Source organism: Scyliorhinus torazame, chromosome 5 (genome assembly GCF_047496885.1).
Source record: "Scyliorhinus torazame isolate Kashiwa2021f chromosome 5, sScyTor2.1, whole genome shotgun sequence".
Classification (NCBI taxonomy): Eukaryota; Metazoa; Chordata; class Chondrichthyes; order Carcharhiniformes; family Scyliorhinidae; genus Scyliorhinus; species Scyliorhinus torazame.
In genome coordinates, this window is record NC_092711.1 from 145,613,296 (window position 1) to 145,638,366 (window position 25,071).

Consider the following 25,071-nt stretch of genomic DNA (forward strand, 5'->3'; position numbering starts at 1 on the left):
GCACACTACATCCACTGCTTTACCTTCATCCACATGCTTGGTCACCTCCTCAAAGAATTCAATAAGACTTGTAAGGCAAGACCTACCCCTCACAAATCCGTGCTGACTATCCCTAATCAAGCAGTGTCTTTCCAGATGCTCAGAAATCCTATCCTTCAGTACCCTTTCCATTACTTTGCCTACCACCGAAGTAAGACTAACTGGCCTGTAATTCCCAGGGTTATCCCTAGTCCCTTTTTTGAACAGGGGCACGACATTCGCCATTCTCCAATCCCCTGGTACCACCCTTGTTGACAGTGAGGACGAAAAGATCATTGCCAACGGCTCTGCAATTTCATCTCTTGCTTCCCATAGAATCCTTGGATATATCCCGTCAGGCCCAGGGGACTTGTCTATCCTCAAGTTTTTCAAAATGCCCAACACATCTTCCTTCTTAACAAGTATTTCCTCGAGCTTACCAATCTGTTTCACACTGTCCTCTCCAACTATATCGCACCTCTCATTTGTAAATACAGAAGAAAAGTACTCGTTCAAGACCTCTCCTATCTCTTCAGACTCAATACATAATCTCCCGCTACTGTCCTTGATCGGACCTACCCTCGCTCTAGTCATTCTCATATTTCTCACATATGTGTAAAAGGCCTTGGGGTTTTCCTTGATCCTACCCGCCAAAGATTGTTCATGCCCTCTCTTAGCTCTCCTAATCCCTTTCTTCAGTTCCCTCCTGGCTATCTTGTATCCCTCCAATGCCCTGTCTGAACCTTGTTTCCTCAGCCTTACATAAGTCTCCTTTTTCCTCTTAACAAGACATTCAACCTCTCTTGTCAACCATGGTTCCCTCACTCGACCATCTCTTCCCTGCCTGACAGGGACATACATATCAAGGACACATAGCACCTGTTCCTTGAACAAGTTCCACATTTCACTTGTGTCCTTCCCTGCCAGCCTATGTTCCCAACTTATGCACTTCAATTCTTGTCTGACAACATCGTATTTACCCTTCCCCCAATTGTAAACCTTGCCCCGTTGCACGTACCTATCCCTCTCCATTACTAAAGTGAAAGTCACAGAATTGTGGTCACTATCTCCAAAATGCTCCCCCACTAACAAATCTATCACTTGCCCTGGTTCATTACCCAGTACTAAATACAATATTGCCCCTCCTCTGGTCGGACAATCTACATACTGTGTTAGAAAAGCTTCCTGGACACACTGCACAAACACCACCCCATCCAAACTATTTGATCTAAAGAGTTTCCACTCAATATTTGGGAAGTTAAAGTCGCCCATGACTACTACCCTATGACTTCTGCACCTTTCCAAAATCTGTTTCCCAATCTGTTCCTCCACATCTCTGCTACTATTGGGGGGCCTATAGAAAACTCCTAACAAGGTGACTGCTCCTTTCCTATTTCTGACTTCAACCCATACTACCTCAATAGGGTGATACTCCTCGAACTGCCTTTCTGCAGCTGTTATACTATCTCTAATTAATAATGCCCCCCCCCCCCCCACCTCTTTTACCACCCTCCCTAATCTTATTGAAACATCGATAACCAGGGACCTCCAACAACCATTTCTGCCCCTCTTCTATCCAAGTTTCCGTGATGGCCACCACATTGTAGTCCCAAGTACCGATCCATGCCTTAAATTCACCCACCTTATTCCTGATGCTTCTTGCGTTGAAGTATACACACTTCAACCCATCTCCGTGCCTGCAAGTACTCTCCTTTGTCAGTGTTCCCTTCCCCACTGCCTCATTGCACACTTTGGCGTCCTGAATATCGGCTACCTTAGTTGCTGGACTACAAATCCGGTTCCCATTCCCCTGCCAAATTAGTTTAAACCCTCCCGAAGAGTACTAGAAAACCTCCCTCCCAGGATATTGGTGCCCCTCTGGTTCAGATGCAACCCGTCCTGCTTGTACAGGTCCCACCTTCCCCAGAATGCGCTCCAATTATCCAAATACCTGAAGCCCTCCCTCCTACACCATTCCTGCAGCCACGTGTTCAACTGCACTCTCTCCCTATTCCTAGCCTCGCTATCACGTGGCACCGGCAACAAACCAGAGATGACAACTCTGTCTGTCCTGGCTTTTAACTTCCAGCCTAACTCCCTGAACTTGTTTATTACCTCCACACCCCTTTTCCTACCTATGTCGTTGGTACCAATGTGCACCACGACTTCTGGCTGCTCACCCTCCCCCTTAAGGATCCTGAAGACACGATCCGAGACATCCCTGGCCCTGGCACCCGGGAGGCAACATACCTTCCGGGAGTCTCGCTCGCGGCCACAGAATCTCCTATCCATTCCCCTAACCATTGAATCTCCTACAACTATTGCTTTTCTTTTCTCCCCCCTTCCCTTCTGAGCCCCAGAGCCAGACTCAGTGCCAGAGACCTGGCTGCTAGGGCCTTCCCCCGGTAGGTCATCCCCCCCAACAGCATCCAAACGGTATACTTGTTTTGAAGGGGAACGGCCACCAGGGATCCCTGCACTGTCTGCCTGTTTGTTTTTTTTCCCCCTGACTGTAACCCAGCTATTCTTGTCCGGTACCTTGCGTGTGGTTACCTCCCTGTAACTCTTCTCAATCACCCCCTCTGCCTCCCGGATGATCCAAAGTTCATCCAGCTTCAGCTCCAGTTCCCTAACACGGTCTTTGAGGAGCTGAAGTTGGGTGCACTTCCCGCAGGTATAGTCAGCGGGGACACCAGTTGTATCCCTCACCACCCACATCCTACAGGAGGAGCATGCAACTGGCCTAGCCTCCATCCCCTCTTACCATACAGAATATAGCTGCCCTGTAGACCAACTGGACCTCCGCCCTCCGACTCTGCTCCCAGTCAGCTGCACTCTCTGTAAACTCCTGGCTCTCTTCTCACTCTTTGCGGAAATGTAGGAAACAAAATAAAAGGAGCACCTTACTCCCTCCTCACCTAACTCTCTCAGTCACCAAACTCTCACTATAGCACTCAAATGCACCAAATTCAGCACTCCCTCAGTCACCAAACTCTCACTATAGCACTCAAATGCACCAAATTCAGCACTCCCTCAGTCACCAAACTCTCACTATAGCACTCAAATGCACCAAATTCAGCACTCCCTCAGTCACCAAACTCTCACTATAGCACTCAAATGCACCAAATTCAGCACTCCCTCAGTCACCAAACTCTCACTCTAGCACTCAAATGCACCAAATTCAGCACTCAGTGCAAACAAAGTCTGCACTGTAGGGGATCACTTTTATACTGTGAATCGAGCCTCTGAAAACTGGCCTAATCCAATTAACTAATTAACAAGCTCCAGCTGCAAGTGCCTACAAGTAGAAGCTTGTTTAAAGCTGATTGAAAATTCACCTTCTTCTAAACCAAACAGCAACTTTTAAGTTAATTAACTAAATAAAAGAAAGACTAGACTTTAGATAAAAATGAAGCCTTATACTCCCTCAGTCACCAAACTCTCACTATAGCACTCAAATGCACCAAATTCAGCATTCAAACTTCATTTGAAGTCTACTTGTGACAATAAGCGATTTTCATTTCATGAACAACGTCTGATGCATTTATTTATAAGAAACAATAATGAAATTTGAGACATGATTCACACATGATTGTAAGTAACAGGTTCACAGAATGTGTAGGTGACTATCTGTGTAAAAGAGGTGACTTTAATGTGAATGGTGAGTCAGTCTTAGATTATATAAAATTGGTCTCTTCCTTCATACATCGGAATAAAGCTGATCCTGAGTATCTCCTGGTGGGGACTGGGTTGTCCCACAACGGTCGCCATCAGCATTCTCAGCCTCAGAAGTTTTTGTTTGATTAGTTATTATTCAAAAACACGATTCTTTCGCTGATGACAATTCATTACATAATGATACTGAGAATCAATGATGAAAACACTGATTAATCATCCCCAGTGCATTTCCCGGGTTCAAACACCTCCGGTTACCATCCAAGACCCATATTTTGTTTCAACTTTCAAATTGATGAACAGTTTGACTATTTTCACATCACCTATCAACAAACATACCTTGCTCCCAATATGTCACCCAGGTGTCTAAATCTTTACACCTGAAGTTAACGAAATATTTTGTAAACATAGAATATAGAACATACAGTGCTGAAGGAGGCCATTCGGCCCATCGAGTCTGCACCGACCCAATTAAGTCCTCACTTCCACCCTGTCCCCGTAACTCAATAACCCCTCCTAACCTTTTTGGTGGCTTTATCATGGCCAATCCACATAACCTGCACGTCTTTGAACTATGGGAGGAAGCCGGAGCACCCGGAGGAAACCCACGCAGACACGGGGAGAACGTGCAGACTCCGCACAGACAGTGACCCAGTGGGGAATCGAACATGGGAAGCCACAGTGCTATCAACTTGTGCTACCGTGTTGCCCCCCCCCCCCTCTCCCGTAAGGGGGTGTCACAATCAAATCCAGTGACCACCCAGATGTACTTTGTATCAGGGTGGGGTCACCGCGCCCTGCCCCCTTTTGAACACTGTCCCAGGTGTTTGGAGACTGGGCCCTGGATGAGTAATGGCGTCCGTCGCTCCCACAATCCCGCGCGCTGGGGAAATCGCTCCATCTGCCGTGCGGCAGGCGGCCCAGGACTGCGCATGTTCAAGGGAGAAGAGAAACAGCGCATGTGCAGTGGAGTGCCTACCCCCTGACCGTTCCCTCAGGTTTTGACCAATAGAAAGAGGTGACACCGAACAGACTCTTCTCCTCCAGCGAATCAAAGTGTGGGCTTTGTGTGACTGATTTAGCCCCACACAGACTGAAACTTCCTCCTGTGACTAAAACACTTTCTTTTCGCCCCTTTCCCATTTTCTCATTCTCACCTTCAATTGGTCACTTGCAGCAACTGAAGGGAAAGGAAGTGAATCCAGGGAGGGTGCAGACACTGGAAGGTTGGCCCAGGTCTCTCTCTCTCTCTCTTAAAGACATTGACAGCCTTTGCTCCCTCAGCCTGACACATTTATTTGTCTGACTGAAAGGATGGCCTCTTTCCTAATGTTCACAATTAAAGCGCTGGTTTCCCCAGGATATGGCTGACAATTGAGGGAGCAGTAAATTATCAGAAAGAGATATGTCTACTGTTGGTATATGGTACAGATTAGATATATTATTCATGGTTCAGTAATAAAATATATTTGTTATTATTTCTAGTTTTGTGATATAGGTGTGTATCTATGTTTCATTTTTCCAGTCATTGAGAGATGATAGCACAGAAGGAGTCCATTCATTAATTTGAAACCGTAACGAATCTGTTGAGCAAACTAGTCAGTGCAATTATATCTCTCTATCCATGTTCCCCTGCAGATTTAGTTCCTAAATGGGCCCAAGCTATTTCATTTTGAAATCAATAATCATTGCAGCTTCCATCAACCTTATAGGCAGGAAGTTAGATTTCCTGACAACTCGCTCCTAAATAAAGTTTTTCCCGTACACCCATCTGTAATCAAGCAATACAGTTCGGCGGCACAGTGGTACGGCTGCTCACAATACCAGAGACACAGGTTCGATTCCAGACTTGGATGTGACTTGGGTGACATATCCTTTGCTAATGTGGTGACCAGAAGTGTAACCAATATTCTACGTGTGGCCTAACTAAGGTTCTGTGCAGCTGCAGCATGACTTGCCAATTTTTATACTCAATGCCCAGACCAATGAAGACAAGCATGCCGTATACCTTCTTAGCTTCCTTATCCACCTGCGTTGCCACTTTCAGTGATATGTTTATTGTAATTTCCCAATCTATCACAGACAACTTGCCCCTCATACCATGACAGTTTCCTTCTGCAAGAAACATCCAGATAAATTAGGCAAAAGAACCCTGTAACCACCATAGCCCATCTTCATGGCTGCTTTGGGAACTAAATATCTTCCAAAGTGCAAACACCTTTTCGTTCTGTGCTCCGCATCAAACTTGGAACCAGGTAATTGCAACTAGCCTCAAAAATGGTCAGCCCACCGGAGGCAGAGGTGTTAGACTGGCCAGTCCAGCAGAAAGAAACCCTCCAATCATCACCATTCACCAGATATCAGAATGAACAAAATGCAGTCCTGGATGTAAGTGAGAGCAGAAACAATAACAACGGAGCCAACATCTGTAATTTATTGTGAACATGTTGGAGTCACAACGGGTGTGATGAATCACAAACCCCCTCCCCACATTGAGAGCAGATGAATGGTCTCTCCCCAGAATTAACTCGCTCGTGTCTCCGTAGTTGGAACGGATCATTGAATGTATCCCCTGCTCAGAGCAGGTGAATGGCTTCTTCCAGGTGTGAACTCGCTAGTGTTCCTGCAGGGTGTATGGCTATCTGAATCCCTTCTCTCACTAAGAGCAGGTTAACGCCGTCTCCCCTGTTAACTCGCTGGTGCCTCTGCAGGTTGGATAACTGAGAGAATCCCTTCCCACACTTAGAACAGGTGAACGGCCTCTCCCCAGTGTGAACTCGCTGGTGTATCTGCAGATTCGATGAAGTAGTGAATCCTTTCTCACACTGAGAGCAGGTGAACGGTCTCTCCCCAGTGTGAACCCGCTGATGTTTCCGCAGGTTCGATGAAGTAGTGAATCCCTTCTCACACTGAGAGCACGTGAACGGCTTTTCCCCAGTGTGAACTCGCTGATGTATCTGCAGGTTTGATGAAGTAGTGAATCCCTTCTCACACTGAGAACAGGTGAATGGCCTCTCCCCAGTGTGAAGTCGCTGATGTTTCTGCAGGCTCTTTAAAGTAGTGAATCCGTTCTCAAACTCAGAGTAAGTGAACGGCCTCTCCCCAGTGTGAATGCGTCGATGAGCTTCCAGCTGAGATGGAGCCCTGAATCCCTTCCCACAATCCCCGCATTCCCACGGTTTATTCATGTTTTAGGTCTCCTCGTGTCTCTCCAGGTTTGGCAATAAGTTGAAGCCTCGTCTACACAAAGAACACGTGTACGGCCTCTCCCTGCTGTGAATGGTGTAATATTTTTTCAGGCTGTGTAATTGGTTAAAGCTCTTTCCACAGTCAGTGCTCTGGAACACTCTCACTCGGGTGTGTATATCTCGGTGCTTTTCCAGTCACACTGATGTTTAAAATCTTTTGAAGCCAACAGATCAGACAAACATTTCTCCTTCTAGATTCATAGTCCGGTGATATCCAGTTCCAAGGAATTGAGAGACTCGGCCAGATTGAGACGTGATGTTTGAGATTTCTGTCTGTAATTCCTCCTCTTCTAATATCCTGTAAAAACAGTTTACAAAATTCATCACTGTCAGTACAGGATAGAATTCAGAACAGACAATTCTAGTTCCTAGAGAACATTGTTTCCTCTCTTATTCCCCAAAAGCTGTAAATCTCCATCCCACACACTCTCCCTCCATTCTCACTCTGCTGTATCTAATATTCACCCTCCCAATTCTCCTGAAGGTGCTGATTCAGGCTGATTGACAGATCCACTTCCTGTCCTGGTCACAGAGATCATAACAAATAGGAGCTGCAGTCGGCCATTCGGCCCATCAAGCCTGCCCATTTATTCTGTGGGATCATTGGGCGATCTATGTCAGCGATATTTTCCGTGTTATTGACCAGAGGCTGAGTGTGCTGACTCAATATCTGTGAGCTCAGGAGGCCGAGCTGTAAAACACCAAGGAAAGGATCGACGATCCTGAAGAGAGAATCCTGAATGTTGAGCAAGATGCCTCCTCGGGGGAGGCAAGAATTAAATCCTTGGAAAACCAGCTGAGTGGTGTGGTGGACTCCTGGAGAACTTGGAGAACCGAGGGTCAGAGAAAGAACATCCGAGTTGTCGGCCTGCCAGAAGGTGTGGAGGGTGAGGCTCCGGTTAGGTTCTTCGAGGACCGGCTGCCATGTTTTCTCAAGCTGGATGTGAAGCCTGGGTGTTTCAAATTAGAAAAGGCATCGGATCCTGTCTTTGAGGCCGAAGGATAGTTTTCACCCCAGGCCTGTAATCATTCACTTCCATGTGGGAGGGACTTTCGACCCCCATTCCCTTGTTGGCCCTTCTTTTCTTCTCATTTTGGAGAAGGTGTCCTGAGGGTAATGACAGTCTGGCCGTGGGGTTAATCCTCCGGATCCTCAGTCTTATTGAGGATCACCAGAAGGTCCTGGAGATGGGTCAGATGAGATGGGACTTGGCTCCATGAGGGAGTGAGGATTTCCTTATTCGAGGATTTTTCAACAGCAACGCAAACGAAGCATCGAGGCTTCAATGAAGTTTGAAGGGAACTCTAGGCTGTGGGAGTGAATTATGTCGCTTTATCCTGAGACTCTGAAAATTGTATCTACAACTCCGTCAAGTCTTTCGAGAATCCATCTAGTGCCTTGGCCTTCGTTAAATCCATGAAGGTCAAGGATTTGGAGGGATGGTTTGCAGCTCAGACTAACTCAGGCTCTAATCTGGACTCTTTCCCTATCATGGTGTTGTCTGAATTTGTTATCTTTTATCCTGTTGAAGGAAGTTGTTATTCTGTGAGCGCCGATTGAATGTCTTCTCCTCCTTGAGTGTTACAGGTTCTCGTGTTATCTTATCTCAGTTATGGTAGATGTGCCATATGCTTATTATCTGCCGTCTTTCTTCTATTATCCGAGCGTTAATCATGGCAGAATTGAGTGGTGCCATTGCCGAAGGGTGCGTTGTGGTGGATACCGGTCTTCACGGGTGGGTCTAAAATGTGGGAGGGATATTCAATCCCCATTCCCTTGTTGGCCCTTCTTTTCTTCTCCTCATTTTGGGGAAGGTATCCTGAGGGTAACGACAGTCTGGCCGTGGGGTTAATCCTCCGGGTCCTCAGTCTTATTGAGGAATGTCTCATTGGATCTATTGTGGTGGTGATTCTTTTGTATTTTTGTTATTATGGGAGGGTTTATGTGTTGTTGACTTTATCCTACTCTGGTACAGACGGGGCTTTTATCTGTGAAAGGAGCAGTTTGGGGAGACTGCTTCTGTTCTCTCTGTCGCCTAACTAATGGCGGCATTTAATCTTCAAATTTTCTCAGGGAATGTACGGGGCATCCATCACCCTATCAGAAGGAAAAAGATCCTCTCCTTTCTTCAGGAGAAAGTTGACAGAGCTTTATTCCAGGAAACTCATCTGGATGATGAGGAACACATTAAATTGAGACGGGATTGGGTGGGGAAGATTTTTTTCCTCCTCCTTTTCATCAAGTAGCAGGCGTGTGACAATCCTTATTGATAAAATATCCCTTTTAAGTTTTAAACGTATATCAAGGACAAAGGAGGTAGATATGTGATCATTAGAGGTTTGGTGCATGGAGATGCTGTTTCGAGAGTGAATGTTTATAGATCCCTGAGTTACTCCCTGGAGTTCATTACGAAGGTGTTTCTGGATTTTGCAGAGTTAGCTTCGACTAATTCTTTTGTGGTTGGTGACTTCAACGGCCACTTAAGTCCTCTGGTAAATAAGCTCCCCCTTACCAGGATCACCCCCCGCCCCGCCAACCATGCTGCAAGCTAGGCCCTCCCACTCTTCCCATTGGTCGACATCTCAGCAGGAAGGTCAGGAGGCGGGCTCTCCTTTGCACATGCGCAACTTTCCCTCTCGGACATGCGCAGTCACGGGCCGGGGGAAGGGGGCGATCACCGAGCGGCTTCTCGCTCTGGCCGGAGCCGTCAGCCAGTTGCCTGGAAACCTTGTCTCGAGGAGGTGAAGGGCGTGCGAACTGGAACCCAGAGATGTCATGGCGGAGATGATGATTTCTATTGGTAGATTTATTCAGGGCTTCATTTAGACGTCACAAAGCGAAAATTGGAGGTAAAACCTCCTCCTGTCTCCTGTGAGTAAAACACTTTCCTCCCCCTTTCCATTTCTTTTCTCATTCTCACCTTCAATTGGTCACTTGCAGCAACTGAAGGGAAAGGAAGTGAATCCAGGGAGGGTGCAGACTCTGCAAAGCTTGGCCCAGGTCTCTCCCTCTCTCTCTCAAAGACATTGACATCCTTTGCTCTCTCAGCTTGACACATTTATTTGTCTGGCTAAAAGGATGGTCTCTTTCCCAATGTTCACAATTAAAGGCTGGTTTCCTCAGGAAATGGCTGACATTTAAGGGGACAGTAAATTAATACCAGACAGAGAAATGTCCAGTGTTGTTATATGTTACAGATTAGATATATTATTGATGGTTCTGTAATAAAGTACATTTATTATTATTTCTAGTAGCGTAATATTGTACTGTAGCTACGTTATATATTTCCAGTCATCTCTTCCGTCAGAGGGTTTTTAGTCTGTGGGTTTCTCTTCCACAGGGACCAGTGGAGTCTGGGGGCCATTGAATATTTTCACAGATGAGTTTGACAGATTTTTAAAAATTCATTTTTCACATTTTGTTTTACCGTTGTATGACAATAAACACAACAGAGTAACAGAAAAATTGGTGGAAAATGGGCACAGAGCAGAACAAGAGGTATTGCCGCATAAATACAAGCAAAGCATTGCAGAATTCATTCGGAACAGGATATTTGACGGACCAGAGCCTCTAGGTGAAATGCCGGATCAATTGAACAACCAGTAATCGTGTTAACACGGTTAGAATGGAAAAAAGATTAGATTCTATAAAAACAGGAGGATAACCATGCAGCTCGCACACCCCAAAATATTGTGAAACAGACTAACAACATAGTTGACTTAAAATGAATAAGGTGAATTGAATTTGGTCATGGAAAACCCAGGAGGAGCAAGTCAGCTGAATTGGAGCCTATGAATTTAAGATAGGGCTCCCATACTTTACACAATACTACTTTACACAATATTTCAGACTTGGAGCAGAGTACAGATGTTAAAAATTCCATAGGGATGCATTCTGTAATCAGCCTATCTCGGTTTTGGATAATCTAGGGAGATTATGCTTCAGTTATACAGGACATTGGTGAGACCACATCTGGAGCACTGTGTACAGTATTGCCCTCATTTAAGGAATGCTGTAAATGTGTTGTAAGCAGTTCAGAGAAGGTTTACTGGACTCATACCTGGAATTGGAGGCTGGTTTTATGAGGAATGATTGGACGGCTGGTCTTGTGTCCAATGGAGTTTTGGTGACTTGATTGAACCGTATAAGATCCCAAGGGGCCTTGACAGGGTGGATGTGGAAAGGATGTTTCCTCTTGTGGGAGAATCTAGAAATTGGAGTCATCTTAAAATAACAACTTTTCCTACATTGTACTCCATTTGGGAAATTTTATCCCACTCATTTAACATATATTTTTGTAACCTCCTTATGTCCTGTTCACAATTTAATTTCCTACCTCTCTTTGTAACATTGGAACATAGGGGCAGGAGTTGGCCATTCTGCCCATCGAGCCTGCACCATCATTCAATACGATCATGGCCGATCATCCACTTCAATGCCTTTTCCCCCACACTATCCCCATATCCCTTTGTGTTGTTGATATTTAGAAATATGTCAGTTGGGCGGCATGGTGGCGCAGTGGTTAGCACTGTTGCCTGATGGCACCAAGGACCCGGGTTCGATCCTGGCCCTGGGTCACTGTCCGTGCGGAGTTTGCACATTCTCCCCTTGTCTGTGTGGGTCTCACCCCCAGAACCCAAAGATGTGTAGGGTAGGTGGATTGATACTGGTTTTGCAAATCAGTCCATAATTTTCCATGGTTTTTAATTCTATCTGGAATAATTGATTCTGGAAGCTTGCCCACCAATGATGTTAAACTAACTGATCTGTAATTGCTATCCTTTTTGAACAAATGCATAAGATTTGTAATTCTCCAGTCCTCTGGCACCTCCAGCAAAGACTGGGAAATTATTGCCAGCTCCCCTGTAATTTACATTCTCACTTTAACATTTCCTCACCTGTTCAGGTACACTGAGGGAGAATTCAGAATGTCCAATTAACCTAGCAAGCATATCTTTCGGGACTTGTGGGAGGAAACCAGAACACGTGGAGGAACCCCACGGAGACACAGGGAGAACATGCAGACTCTGCACAGGCAGTGACCCAAGCCGGGAATCGAACCCGGGACCCTGGCACTATGGAGTAAAAGTGATAATCACTGTGCTACTGCGCCGCTCTAGCGACAAAGTTTCCTAGTCTGCCTCCATGGCCTGGGTAGCATCTATATCCTTGGTAAAGACAGACAATGAGTTTAGTTTCATTTTGAACAGGGTGTCAAGTTACTGTGTCTCATTCTTTAAAAGATCCTTCTTCCCATTTAAACAGGTAATGGTAAGTGGGGGAAAAATGATGCACAGTGACCCAAAAACAAGATACTGTCGACTTTCAGATAAAAGCAAATTACTGCAGATGCTGGAATCTGAAACAAAAGCAGTAAAAATTCAAGTATTTCAGCAGGTCTGACAGCATCTGGGGAGAGAAAGGGAGCTAATGTTTCGAGTATGGATGGCTTTGACAAAGAGTCATCCAGGCACAAAACATTTGCTCCCTTTTCTCTCCACAGATGCTGTCGGACCTGCTGAGATTGTCCAGCATATTCTGTTACTGTAGACATTCCCTGTCTGCCCAGTTCTATTTTGAAGTCAGCCCCTGAATTGTGTGGACATAGTTTCAACTTTCTACATTTGAGGAACAAACGTTGAAATATTTGCTCCACACCCACAGGGTCTCATCTGTTTAAAGCCACAAACAGAAAGGTGCAGTTTCCTCCTGGAGTTTGAGACAAATTAGCTTTCAAAATGCTGCAGAGTTTCAACCAATGAGGAAGATCCGGGCTCAGGCCCGCCCCTCATTCACTCTGATTGGCTGGTGGATCAGCCGCTCCCGTTCAGGCGTCCAGGTCCGTCCCCTCTTCGTATTGGTCTGGAGCTGCTGTCAATCAACCTGGCATTGTGATGCAGAGCATGCGCAATGCGGCTGCTATAGTTGGACACCAGTGCGCAGGCTCAGGAACGAAATTTGGAGCATGCGCAATTCCAGTGTTGGCCTTGCGGATAAGTCCTTTGTCCCGGAGAAGCGGAGTCAGCGTCAGGCGGTGAGTGGGAGAATCCGCAAACCCTTCAGAATCATTGTCAGCTCCCTGGTTTGCAGCTGCCGGGAACAGGCCCAGGTTAACCCTCCTACTTCAGCGACTGGAGGATGGTTCACACCAGAGGAGGGGGGACAGTAAATAAGAGCTGTCACTTTGCACTCAAATCAATGAGGATTCTGATCTCTGGAAAGGAAGGAAACCCTGGGAGGTGGGCGGGGAGGATTCACAAACACCCGCTGGAGGCCCCAAACCCCCAATAGGAACCTGCAGGTCCCGAGTTTGCAGCTCCCGGGGCTTGTTTACTTGTGTGCCCAAGTGAGCGGGCATCAGGGTCCCAGCGACCAGGACAGAAAATGATTGATTAATTGATTTTATTCTCACTTTGCAAAGAGAGGCTTGAGAATTGAACACAGCCAGAGTGGAGGCAGGAGGTAAATTGTAAGGAAAATAATTGTGACGGTGCTGTGCTGGGTTTGACGGGCTGACCAACTCTCATGGTGAAAATTAAGGGTGGCGTCTGCCAGAGCTGTTGGAACATAGAAGCGGTAAGGAACATGGTTCTGTGCAGTGACAAAGATCCAGTTTATAGTACAGCCAGCATCCAGGCAGCATGCAGACTGGGGCAGTGAACTCAAATACATTTCTGTAAAATATGGGACTATTAGTCACCCTGGGATTTGCATTCAGCGTGGGGTGCAAGAGAGTGTATGGGTTTACTGTTTTGCAGGTACAAATGAGGAAAATATGTTGTATAGAAAATAGAATTGTATTTTCAGGATTTCTCTCTATATAACGTTTTGTAAACTTCTTTTCCAGGGCTGAATGGGTGGATTTACAGACAGGAAGCTCAAACTGAACATCACAGCATGATCTGACAGAGTCACTGAGTCGCCATGGCCAGAATATCATTAGTCATTGAATTTGCAAGGAGAAAGGTTTGCGTGTTCTGCCTGTGTGACACCATTTCAGACATCATTGTGACTGGAAAAGCATCAGGACACACAATGGAATGAGAGTGTTCCAGTACATTGACTGTACAAAGAGCTTCAACCAGTGAAACAGCCTGTAAAAAAATCACACGATTCACAGCAAGGAGAAACCATACAGGTGTTCTGTGTGTGTGGACAAAGCTTCAACTGACTGTCCAAACTGGAGAGATATGAGGAAACTGGCACCATGGAGAAACCGTGGAAATGTGAGGACTCTGGTGAAGGATTCAATTCTTCACCTCGGCTGGAAATCCATCGACGCGTTCACACTGGGGAAAGGCCGTTCAGCTGTTCTGTGTGTGAGAGGAGATTCACTCAGTCATCTGCCCTTCGCTTACACCAGCGAGTTCACGCTGAGAAGAAACCATTCAGCTGCACAACCTGTGACGAGAAATTCAAGTCTTTATCCATCCTCACTGAACACCAGCGAATTCACACGGGTCAGAAACCATTCATTTGCTTTGTGTGTGGGAAGGGATTCACTCAGGTATTCACCCTCCAGACACACCACCAAATGCACACAAACGAGGAACCATTCAGGTGCATCACCTGTGGAGAGAGTTTCAATCAGTCTACTGACCTCAGTGAGCACCAACGCATTCACACTGGGGAGAAGCCGTTCACCTGCTCCGTGTGTGGGATGGGATTTCCTTGGGCATCCCAACTGCTGACACATCAGTGGGATCACACCGGGGGGAGACGGTTCTCCTGCTCCTTGTGTGGAGCGGGATTCACTCAGTCACAACACCTGCTGAGACACCAGCGAGTTCACAAATGACTGCAGGGATTGGAATCTGCTGTTTTGCTGCTGCTAATCACATCCAGGATTGATAGTCTGACAATATCTGGTTTGATTCTGCTGATGTTAACAATCCCTATAACTGGCTGCAGTTTAATATTCTGAAAATGTCACTGATTTTTGGGGCTGAAATGTCCCTTTTTAAAATTCCCCTGTGATCTTTCTCCTCAATTCAAAAACTCTCAACAGGAACACATTTACAGTAAAATTATGAACTTGTACTTCAATCCTAACGTGATCTTTGATGCAAATCAGTGTCTAAAAGGTTCCACTGATTGTCATCTCCAATTAGAAAGTGCAGATTAATCCTTGCTGACAATTCTTACTGACTCCTTCAGTGTTATGTCCATTATGATATTAAAATTGTGAAGGAAGCAAAACAAACAGTGAAATATTATACAGGTACTGTAAAAACGTACATAAAAACCATTACATCAACATTGACACTGATGAAGTTTGGAAGTCGCTGAGTTGAATCATTTCTGACACAGCAGCAGCAACATTTGGTAAAGGTGGAACCCACAACAAAGACTGGTTCAGACTCACTCAGCCGAGATGACGTCTGGCATTGAAGCAAAAAGCAAAGTCGACCTGATGTGCAACATAAACCTAACAGCTAGAACACTGCATTACTTGAACGTAGCCAAGACAGTTGTGTAAATATCAGGGAGATCCTGTGCAAATAAACATTGGACCAGCCTCTGTCAATAATTCCAAGCTGCCTGTGACAATGGAAATCTACGACTGATGGGGTCAAGAGGGATCTTTGTCCGACCATCACCAAAGTTGTGCGACTGAAATTGGCAGCTGGTGAAGTTCTCACCAACAGAAGTAAACAGATGTCCTGCTGGGTTGATCACGACTGTGAGCTGGACATCTCCCAGACTCTGATTGCCTCTATTGCAGCTTCCATGGTTGAGTTGGACAAGGAACCCTCACCGGTTGAGCTGGAAAAGGCCATTGATTGCTGAGCAAGCAGAAAGGCACCCGACAAGGATGGGATTCCAGCTGATCTGCTTACACACGGAAAGTCCCTTCGGCTGTTACACCTTCATGACCTCCGACGTCTCTGATGGGTGACAGGAACCATTCCATACGTGTGATGGAAAATCATCACAATATATAAAATCAGCAGTGACAGAGGAGATTCCAACAACTACAGGGACATCTCACTCCTTAGCATCACTGGGAGGTCCTTCACTCGGGTCATGTCTAAAAGATCCATCTACTTGCAGATTGAATGTATCCAGAAGCACAGTGCGGTTTCTCTGCTGACAGGTCTGCAGTGAACATGATCTCCACACACCAGCTACAAGAGAAGTGAACAATTGGTATTTAATCTAAAATGTCTATGCTGAGAAAAGTGAAACGTTATCATTACTGAGTGAAAGTGAACCATTCAGTGTGAATCACAATTTAATTGTACAATTGGAAAAGGCACCAAAATGTTTGATTCCCTCAAGACAAACTTCAGCCTCACATAGAAACATAGAAAATAGAAGCAGGAGGAGGCCATTCGGCCCTTCGAGCTTGCTCCATCATTCATTATGATCATGGCTGATCATCCAACTCAGTAACCTGTTCCCCGCTTTCCCTCCACATCCTTTGATCCCTTTTGTCCGAAGAGCTGTGTCTAACTGCTTCTTGAAAGCAGACAATGTTTTGTCCTCAACTCTTTCTGTGGTAGTGAATTCCCCAGGCTGACCACTCTCTGGGTGAAGAAATTTCTCCTAATTTCTGTCCTAAGTGGTCTACCCCATATCCTTCGACTATGACGCATGGTGCTGGACTCCCTCACCATCGGGAATCCTTCCCGCATTTACCCTGTCTAGTCCTGTTAGAAGTTTATAGGTTTCCATAAGATCCCTTTCATTCTTCTGAACTCCAGCGAACATAATCCTAACTGGCTGAATCTCTCCTCATACATCGGTCTCGCCATCCCAGGAATCAGTCTGGTAAACCTTCACTGCACTCCCTCTATAGCAAGAACACCCTTCCTCAGATAAGGAGACCAAATCTGCAGACAATATCCCAGGTGTGGTCTCACCAAGGCCCTGTATAATTGCAACAAGACATCCCTGCTCCTGTACTCAAATCCTCCTGTTAATAAGGCCAGCATACCATTTTTCTTCTTCAGCACCTGTTGTACCTGCATGCTTACCTTCAGTGACTGGTGTGCGAAGACACCCAGGTCTCATTGCACATTCCCCTCTCTTAATTTAGAGTTATTCAGATAATAATCTGCCGTCCTGTTTTTGCTGCCAAACTGGATAACCTCGTATTAACCACATTATACCACATCTGCCATGCATTTTTCCACTCAACTTGTCCAAATAGCACTGAAGCATCCCTGCATCCTCTTCACAGCTCATCCTACCACATAGTTTTGTGCCATCTGCAAATTTTGGGATATTACATTTATTCCCTCATCTAAATCATGGATATAGTGAATAGCTGAGGTGCTGGTACCGATCCTAGCGGTACCCCACTGGTCACTGCTATTCGGAAAAATACTTGTTTATTCCTACTCTTTATTTCCTGCCTGCCAACCAGTTTTCTATCCATCTCAATATATAATCCCGAAACCCATGCGGTTTAACTTTCTGATGTGGAACTTTGTTGAAAGCCTTCTGAAAGTCCAAATAACCCACATCCACTGGCTTCCCCTCATCAACTATTCATCAGTTACATCCTTGAAGAATTGCAATAGATTTGTCAAGCATGATTTCCCTTTCCCAGGATGGTGTATTGCCTCCCTGGTGCCAGGGTCAAAGATGTGTCGGAACGAACACAGGACATCCTGAAGGGGGAGGGTGAACAGCCAGACGTCGTAGTATACATAGGTACGAATGACATAGGCAGGAAAAGGGATGAGGTCCTTCAGAAGGAGTTCAGGGAGTTAGGCAGTAAGCTAAGAAGCAGGACCTCTCGGGTTGTAATCTCGGGATTACTCCCTGTGCCATGTGCCAGTGAGGCTAGAAATAGGAGGATAGTGCAGCTAAACACGTGGCTAAACCAGTGGTGTAGGAGGGAGGGTTTCAGATTTCTGGGCCAGAGGGATCTCTTCGGAGGCAGGTGCAACCTGTACAAGAAGGACGGGTTGCATCTAAACTCGAGCGGTACCAATATTGGGGCAGCACGGTAGCATTGTGGATAGCACAAATGCTTCACAGCTCCAGGGTCCCAGGTTCGATTCCGGCTTGGGTCACTGTCTGTGCGGAGTCTGCACATCCTCCCTGTGTGTGCGTGGGTTTCCTCCGGGTGCTCCGGTTTCCTCCCACAGTCCAAAGATGTGCGTGTTAGGTGGATTGGCCATGCTAAATTGCCCATAGTGTCCAAAATTGCCCTTAGTGTAGGGTGGGGTTACTGGGTTATGGGGATAGGGTGGAGGTGTGGACCTTGGGTAGGGTGCTCTTTCCAAGGGCCGGTGCAGACTCGATGGGCCGAATGGCCTCCTTCTGCACTGTAAATTCTATGAAATATCCTGGCTGGAGGTTTGCTTGTGTCACTCGGGAGGATTTAAACTAATATGGCAGGGGTTGGGGACCAGAACGTTAGCTTAGAAGCTGTCATAACTGAAGAGGAAATAGAGAACAAAAATAGTAGAACATCACCCTCAGGCAGAACAAAAAAGGTGACAAGTGTGAGAAGGGAGGTGGTCAATGCAGGACTGAGGGTATTGTACCTTAATGATCGCAAGATACGTAATAAGATCAATGAGCTTGTTGCGCACATTGAAATTGGCCGGTACGATGTTGTGGGCATCACAGAGACGTGGCTGCAAGGGGATCAGGGTGGGATCTAAATATACAAAGTGCTGGTGGACAAGGATAAGAGCGGACCTCGGTTGAATGTGGTAAATTGGGGGAAGGCTAATTCTAACAATATTAGGCGGGAACTGAAGAACCTAGATTGGGGGCGGATGTTGAGGGTAGATCAACATCTGACATGTGGGAGGCTTTCAAATGTCAGTTGAAAGGAATTCAGGACCGGCATGATCCTGTGCGGAAGAAGGATAAATATGGAAAATTTCGGGAACCTTGGATAACGAAAGATATCGTAGGTCTCGTCAAAAAGAAAAAGGAGGCATTTGTCAGGACGAGAAGGCTGGGAACAGATGAAGCCTGTGTAGAATATAAGGAAAGTACGAAGGTACTTAAGCAAGGAGTCAGAAGGGCTAAAAGGGGTCACGAAAAGTCATTGGCAAATAGGGTTAAGGAAAATCCCAAGGCTTTTTACACGTACATAAAAAGCAAGAGGGTAGCCAGGGAAAGGGTTGGCCCACTGAAAGACAGGCAAGGGAATCTATGCGTGGAGCCAGAGGAAATGGGCAAGGTACTAAATGAATACTCTGCATCAGTATTTACCAAAGAGAAGGAATTGGTGGATGTTGAGTCTGAAGAAGGGTGTATAGATAACCTGGGTCACATTGAGATCCAAAAAGACGAGTTGTTGGGCGTCTTGAAAAATATTAAGCTGGATAAGTCCCCAGGACCTGATGGGATCTATCCCAGAATACTGAAGGAGGCAAGGGAGGAAATTGCTGAGGCCTTAACAGAAATCTTTGGATCCTCACTGTCTTCAGGTGATGTCCCGGAGGACTGGAGAATAGCCAACGTTGTTCCTTTGTTTAAGAAGGGTAGCAAGGAGACTACAGGCCGGTGGGCCTTACGTCAGTGGTAGGGAAATTACTGGAGAGAATTCTTCGAGGCAGGATCTACTCCCATTTGGAAGCAAGTGGACATATTAGCGAGAGGCAGCACGGTTTTGTGAAGGGGAGGTCGTGTCTCACTAACTTGATAGAGTTTTTCGAGGTCACAAGATGGTTGATGCAGGTAGGGCAGTGGATGTTGTCTATATGGACTTCAGTAAGGCCTTTGACAAGGTCCCTCATGGTAGACTGGTACAAAAGATGAAGTCACATGGGATCAGGGGTGAGCTGGCAAGATGGATACAGAACTGGCTAGGTCATAGAAGGCAGAGAGTAGCAATGGAAGGGTACCTTTCTGATTGGAGGGCTGTGGACTCGTGGTGTTCTGCAGGGACCAGTGCTGGGACCTTTGCTGTTTGTAGTATATATCAATGATTTGGAGGAAAATGTAACTGGTCTGATTAGTAAGTTTGCGGACGACACAAAGGTTGGTGGAATTGCGGATAGCGATGAGGGCTGTCAGAGGATACAGCAGGATTTAGATCGTTTGGAGACTTGGGCGGAGAGATGGCAGATAGCGTTTAATCCGGACAAATGTGAGGTAATGCATTTTGGAAGGTCTAATACAGGTAGGGAATATACAGTGAATGGTAGAACCTTCAAGAGTATTGACAGTCAGCAACATCTAGGTGTACAGGTCCACAGGTCACTGCAAGGGGCAACACAGGTGGAGAAGCTAGTCAAGAAGGCAGATGGCATGCTTGCCTTCATTGGCCAGGGCATTGAGTGTAAAAATTGGCAAGTCATGTTGCAGCTGTATAGAACCTTAGTTAGGCCACACTTGGAGTATAGTTTCAATTCTGGTCGCCACACTACCAGACAGATGTGGAGGCTTTAGAGAGGGTGCAGATGGGATTTACCAGGATGTTGCCTGGTATGGAGGGCACAAGCTATGAGGAGAGGTTGAATAAACTTGGTTTGTTCTCATTGGAACGACGGAGGTTGAGGGGCAACCTGATAGAGATCTTCAACATTATGAGGGGCATAGAGAGTGGATGGTCAGAATGAAGGGGTCAATTACTAGGGGGGATAGGTTTAAGGCGCGAGGGGCAAGGTTTAGAGGAGATGTACGAGGCAAGCTTTTTACATAGAGACTAGTGAGTGCCTGGAACTCGCTACCGGAGGAGGTGATGGAAGCAGGGACGATAGTGACGTTTAAGGGGCATCTTGACAAATACATGGATAGGATGGGAATAGAGGGATACGGACCCTGGAAGTGTAGAAGATTTTAGTTTAGTCGAGCAGCATGGTCGACGCAGGCTTGGAGGGCCGAAGGGCCTGTTCCTGTGCTGTCCTTCTCTTTGTTCTTTCATAAATCCATGTTGACTCTGACCAATTCTGCCACTGTTTTCTAAGTACTCCACTATAAAATCTTTGATTATGGACTTTAGAATTTTCCCCACTGCCGTAATCACGTCGATTAATCTATAATTGCATTTTCTTTCTACCTCCCTTTTTAAATAGTGAGGTTACATTAGCCTCCCTCTGATCTGTAGGAAAGGTTCCAGAGTCTATACAATCTTGGAAGATGACCACCAATACATCCACTATTCCTTGAGTCACTTCCTTAAGTCGTCTGGTATGTAGATTATCAGGCCCCGGAGATTTATCGACCTTCAATCTCATCAATGTCCCCAACACCATTTCTCTACTCTGATTTCCTTCAGTTCCTCCCCTCTCTGAACCCTGCATTCCCCAACATTTCTGGTATGTTATTTGTGTCGTCCTTTGAGAAAACAGAACCAAAGTATGTATTGAGTTGCTCAGCCATTTGTCTTCACCAATCTCTTTCTCTTCATGTATCGATAGAAACTTTTGCAGTCAGTTTTTTATGTTCCACGCAAGCTTCCCTCGTACGCTATTTCCCCTTTCTTAATCAATCTCTTGGTCCTCCTTTGCTGAATTCTAACCTGCTCCCAATCCTCAGGTTTGTTGTTTCTCCTGGCCAATTTGTATGCTTAGTCCTTGGATCTTGGAGTAATGTTTCAGAACTCTCAAACTGTGGGAGGCTTCACCCTCTTTAAGAAGGTTGAAGCTTACCTGTGAAAGCTAATGTTCTTGCTTTATTTTTCTTCAGGTTTATTCCTGTGATTTGGAAAGGTGCCTCAAGGAGAATGGGGGAAAACAGTCACAATTGGGCAAAGCTGAAACCCCCTTCCCAAAAGAATTGGAAAACAAAGTTTAAAATGGTATTTGGTTCATCTTTGATCTGAAAAGGAAAGTCACCTAAAGTCAGCACAATTGGCAGAGTTGGGAATGTTTGCAAACAAACCGAGAAGTTAACCCTTTCCACTGACAGCACGGTGATAATTTGCCTTTTAAAGATTTGGCTTTATCCCATTTCTTATCTTTCAAAACAGGGTGTTTGAGAACGGGAGATATGGGAGTTATCTCCAAACTGATTTCAAATATTTGTGTCTCTGATATACAAAGACAATATTGTGTGAATGCAATACTATTGGACAGTAAAGTTTCTCCAGGACTCCTGAATGAAACTGAATAATAATTAATAGGATGGCCCACTCAGAATAAGATCGAGAAAATCACATTACCCAATGGAAATTGGAATAACTCACCCCGGGGAGAGCTCAATAGAATAGATCAATGTTATATCGATGTACATTCTAGTGAAAATCAGTGTAGATCAGACAAATAGATTGATAACTTTCTCTTGGAGATAAATGTGTCCCTGCCTCTGAACTTTAAAAGATAAACTGAATTGATTGGCCATTGACTGAGGCATTGGAGCCATGCAGGGAGAGAGAAGTACAGATCCTCCGACAGAGATCTCCCGCCCCCCCCCCCCCCGGCCCACGCGCCAGATGTTTTGGTAAGATCACCTGAAAGTCCAAGAGTGACGTGTGTGGCACATGGAGCCTGATACTGGGATACCAGTGTGGGTGTGCTGATGTGGAAATGCATGGTGAAGCTGGAAGCTGCACTGAAGAGCGGGTCCCAGACATACTCAGCTATTTGATAACAGAACAACATTGAGTGATTAATGTGGTCAGTAAAATGAGACAACATTTTAAATCATTATGATATTGACACATATTCCACTGGAAAATAGACTTTAAAACAATCAGAATCTAATTATACACACTTGTATCTGTCAGAGGGAGTGAAATTAAAGTGAAAAGGGATCTAGAATCTGGATTTAGAAAATATCTACAAGCTGGAGGTAGGTGAACAGAGAGCTGGAGAATCTTTAAAGTCCGTGCATGAACTTCTGTTTGAAGCTGATGTATTTTCAACATGCCAATAATTTGGAATGGTGTGAGATGCTCTGCAGCTGGGAAAGATGAATCTAAGTGAACAGTTATCACATTTTACTGGAAAGGTTTTTACTTTTATTCTTGGTGGCAGCTCAAGCATTTGTGTTGCTGATTCTGATAATTTTAGCAGTTTTAGTATGTTGTCGAAATGTGTTATCGACGTAATCAAGAAATTATGAAAACAAGCTTGTAGTGTAGAAATAGGTGGGTTGATCAGAAATCAGTTGAGAGAAGTCAATAAGGATATTCACTTCTCAAGACGGGAAGATTTGTAAGAAATAAATGATAAAATATGAAGGCATTTATTGAATATTATAGGAATAGCTCACTTCCTTTCTCGCCTGTGAAGAAATCTTCCACAGCAGCTTGCTGGGTGACAAACACAGGACAGACCTGTTCTTTCTGCCCAGGACTGGTCTCTAACACAGGCTCTTAAATTGACATTTCTAATCCTGATATGATTGGATGTCAGGATCCATCCGCAAACCATTTGTCTGTGTAAAGGTTAAAACAGGAAGAGATTTCTAAAAAGATCCATACTGGCTTCACCCAACACCCACACTGGCTCACAGCAGTGAACCATCCAGAGTAGACTGCAGCCACTAGTCATGGAGACCAGTACTCATTCTGCATCATCCGTCTGTCCTCTGGGACTGGGAAATCATTCTCAGGCTGTATGATGTTTAGTGTGTCCATTATGCATCATTTTTAAACTGTTGTTTCTTAATAAACCAGCGTAAAATCGCATATTAGCTTGGTCCCATTTTTTGGGTTATCTGTGACTCTTGGATCAAGTATCTCACCGATCACTGCATGTTGTTCCGGTCACGATATTATAAAATGATACCGAGGCACTGAAGAGGGTGCAAAGAAGATTTATAATGGTGAAACCAGAAATGTGTAGGTACATATAAAATATCAGGAAAGGATTGACAGGCTGGGTCTCATCTCTCCTTAGAAATGAAGGCGGTGGGGATAACCTAATAGAAATCTTTAAAATAATGGAAGGTTTTGTGAGAGAGGATATGGAGAGAATGTGGGGAAGAGCATAACTAGAGAACATCAATACTTTATACACATGACATGGAGTCACCAATCCATATCTACATGTGTTCCAGATTTTAATGTAATTGTCCAATACAGAAAACACAGTATTTTGTGTCTGTGTGGGTCTCACCCTCAAACCCAAGGAAGTAATAAGGTATGAGAATTGAAATAATATAGAGTTAGAAAGGAGAAAAGTCCAAAAAATGGAGCAGTCTGTGACAGGACACAAATTAGTTGCCTCTTATCCTGGAGAAATTAAGGACCCAACAAAGTGTGTGTCTGAAACATTAATTTATTTGACAAATATCAAAATATTAAACTCCAACTGGTTACAGGGATTATTATCAGCAGAAACAAACTCCAGCTGTCAGAATGAACATGGTTCAGTCCTGGATGTGATTAACAGCAGCAATAACAGCAGAATCCAACCCCTGCAGTCACTCGTGAAGTCTCTGGTGTCTCAGCATGTGGGATGACCAAGTGAATCTCTTCCACACACACAGCAGATGAACGGCCTCTCCCCAGTGTGAGTGTGTTGGTGTTTCAGCAGATCAGATGTAGTTTTATAGCTCTTCTCACAGTCAGAACATTTAAAAGGTTTCTGATCACTGTGAACAAGTTGATGTGTAGCAAGGTTCCATAAGTGAAGGAATCTCTTCCCACACTCAGAGCAGGTGAACGACCTCTCTCCAGTATGAACTGTCTGGTGTCTCTGCAGGTTAGATAAATGATTAAATCTTTCCCCACACACGGAGCAAGGGAACAGCCTCTCTCCAGTGTGAACCTGCTGGTGTGTGAGCAGGTTGGCTGACTGAGTGAATCCCTTACCACACTCGGAACAGGTGAATGGCCTCTTTCCGGTGTGAACTCGCTGGTGTCTCAGCAGATCCATTTCACTTTTGAAGCTCTTCTCACAGTCAGAACATTTAAAAGATCTCGTATTACTGTGCACAAGTTGATGTTTCATAAGGTGTGCTGACTGAGTAAATCCCTTTCCACACAGGCAGCAGGTGAATGGTCTCTCCCCAGTGTGACTGCGTTGATGAGCTTCCAGCAGGGATGGAGATTTGAACCCCTTCCCACAACCTCCACATTTCCACGTTTCTCCATGGTGCCGATGACCTTGTGTCTCTCCAGATTGGAGCCTCATTCACACACAGAACATCGTGTACAGTTTCTCTCTGCTGTGAATGATGTGATGTTTTTTCAGGCTGTGTAACTGGTTAAGGCTCTTTTCACAGTCAGCTCACTGGAACACATTCACTTGCGTATGTATG

At 45.3% G+C, this 25,071-nt stretch overlaps 1 protein-coding gene and 1 long non-coding RNA gene across 2 annotated transcripts in view; one reads left to right on the forward strand and one right to left on the reverse strand.

The window, feature by feature from the left end:
• Positions 1 to 25,071, reverse strand: part of LOC140417955 (uncharacterized) — a 72,391-nt gene that overhangs the window by 9,891 nt on the left and 37,429 nt on the right. Inside the window, 2 exon segments of the mRNA XM_072501387.1 lie at positions 6,387 to 6,705; positions 24,562 to 24,827. Of these exon segments, the coding sequence (XP_072357488.1) occupies positions 6,387 to 6,705; positions 24,562 to 24,827 (585 nt within the window).
• On the forward strand, positions 9,592 to 23,494 carry LOC140421979 (uncharacterized). Its single transcript, XR_011947193.1, has 2 exons — positions 9,592 to 9,813; positions 13,790 to 23,494. It is a non-coding gene; the product is annotated as an uncharacterized lncRNA (long non-coding RNA).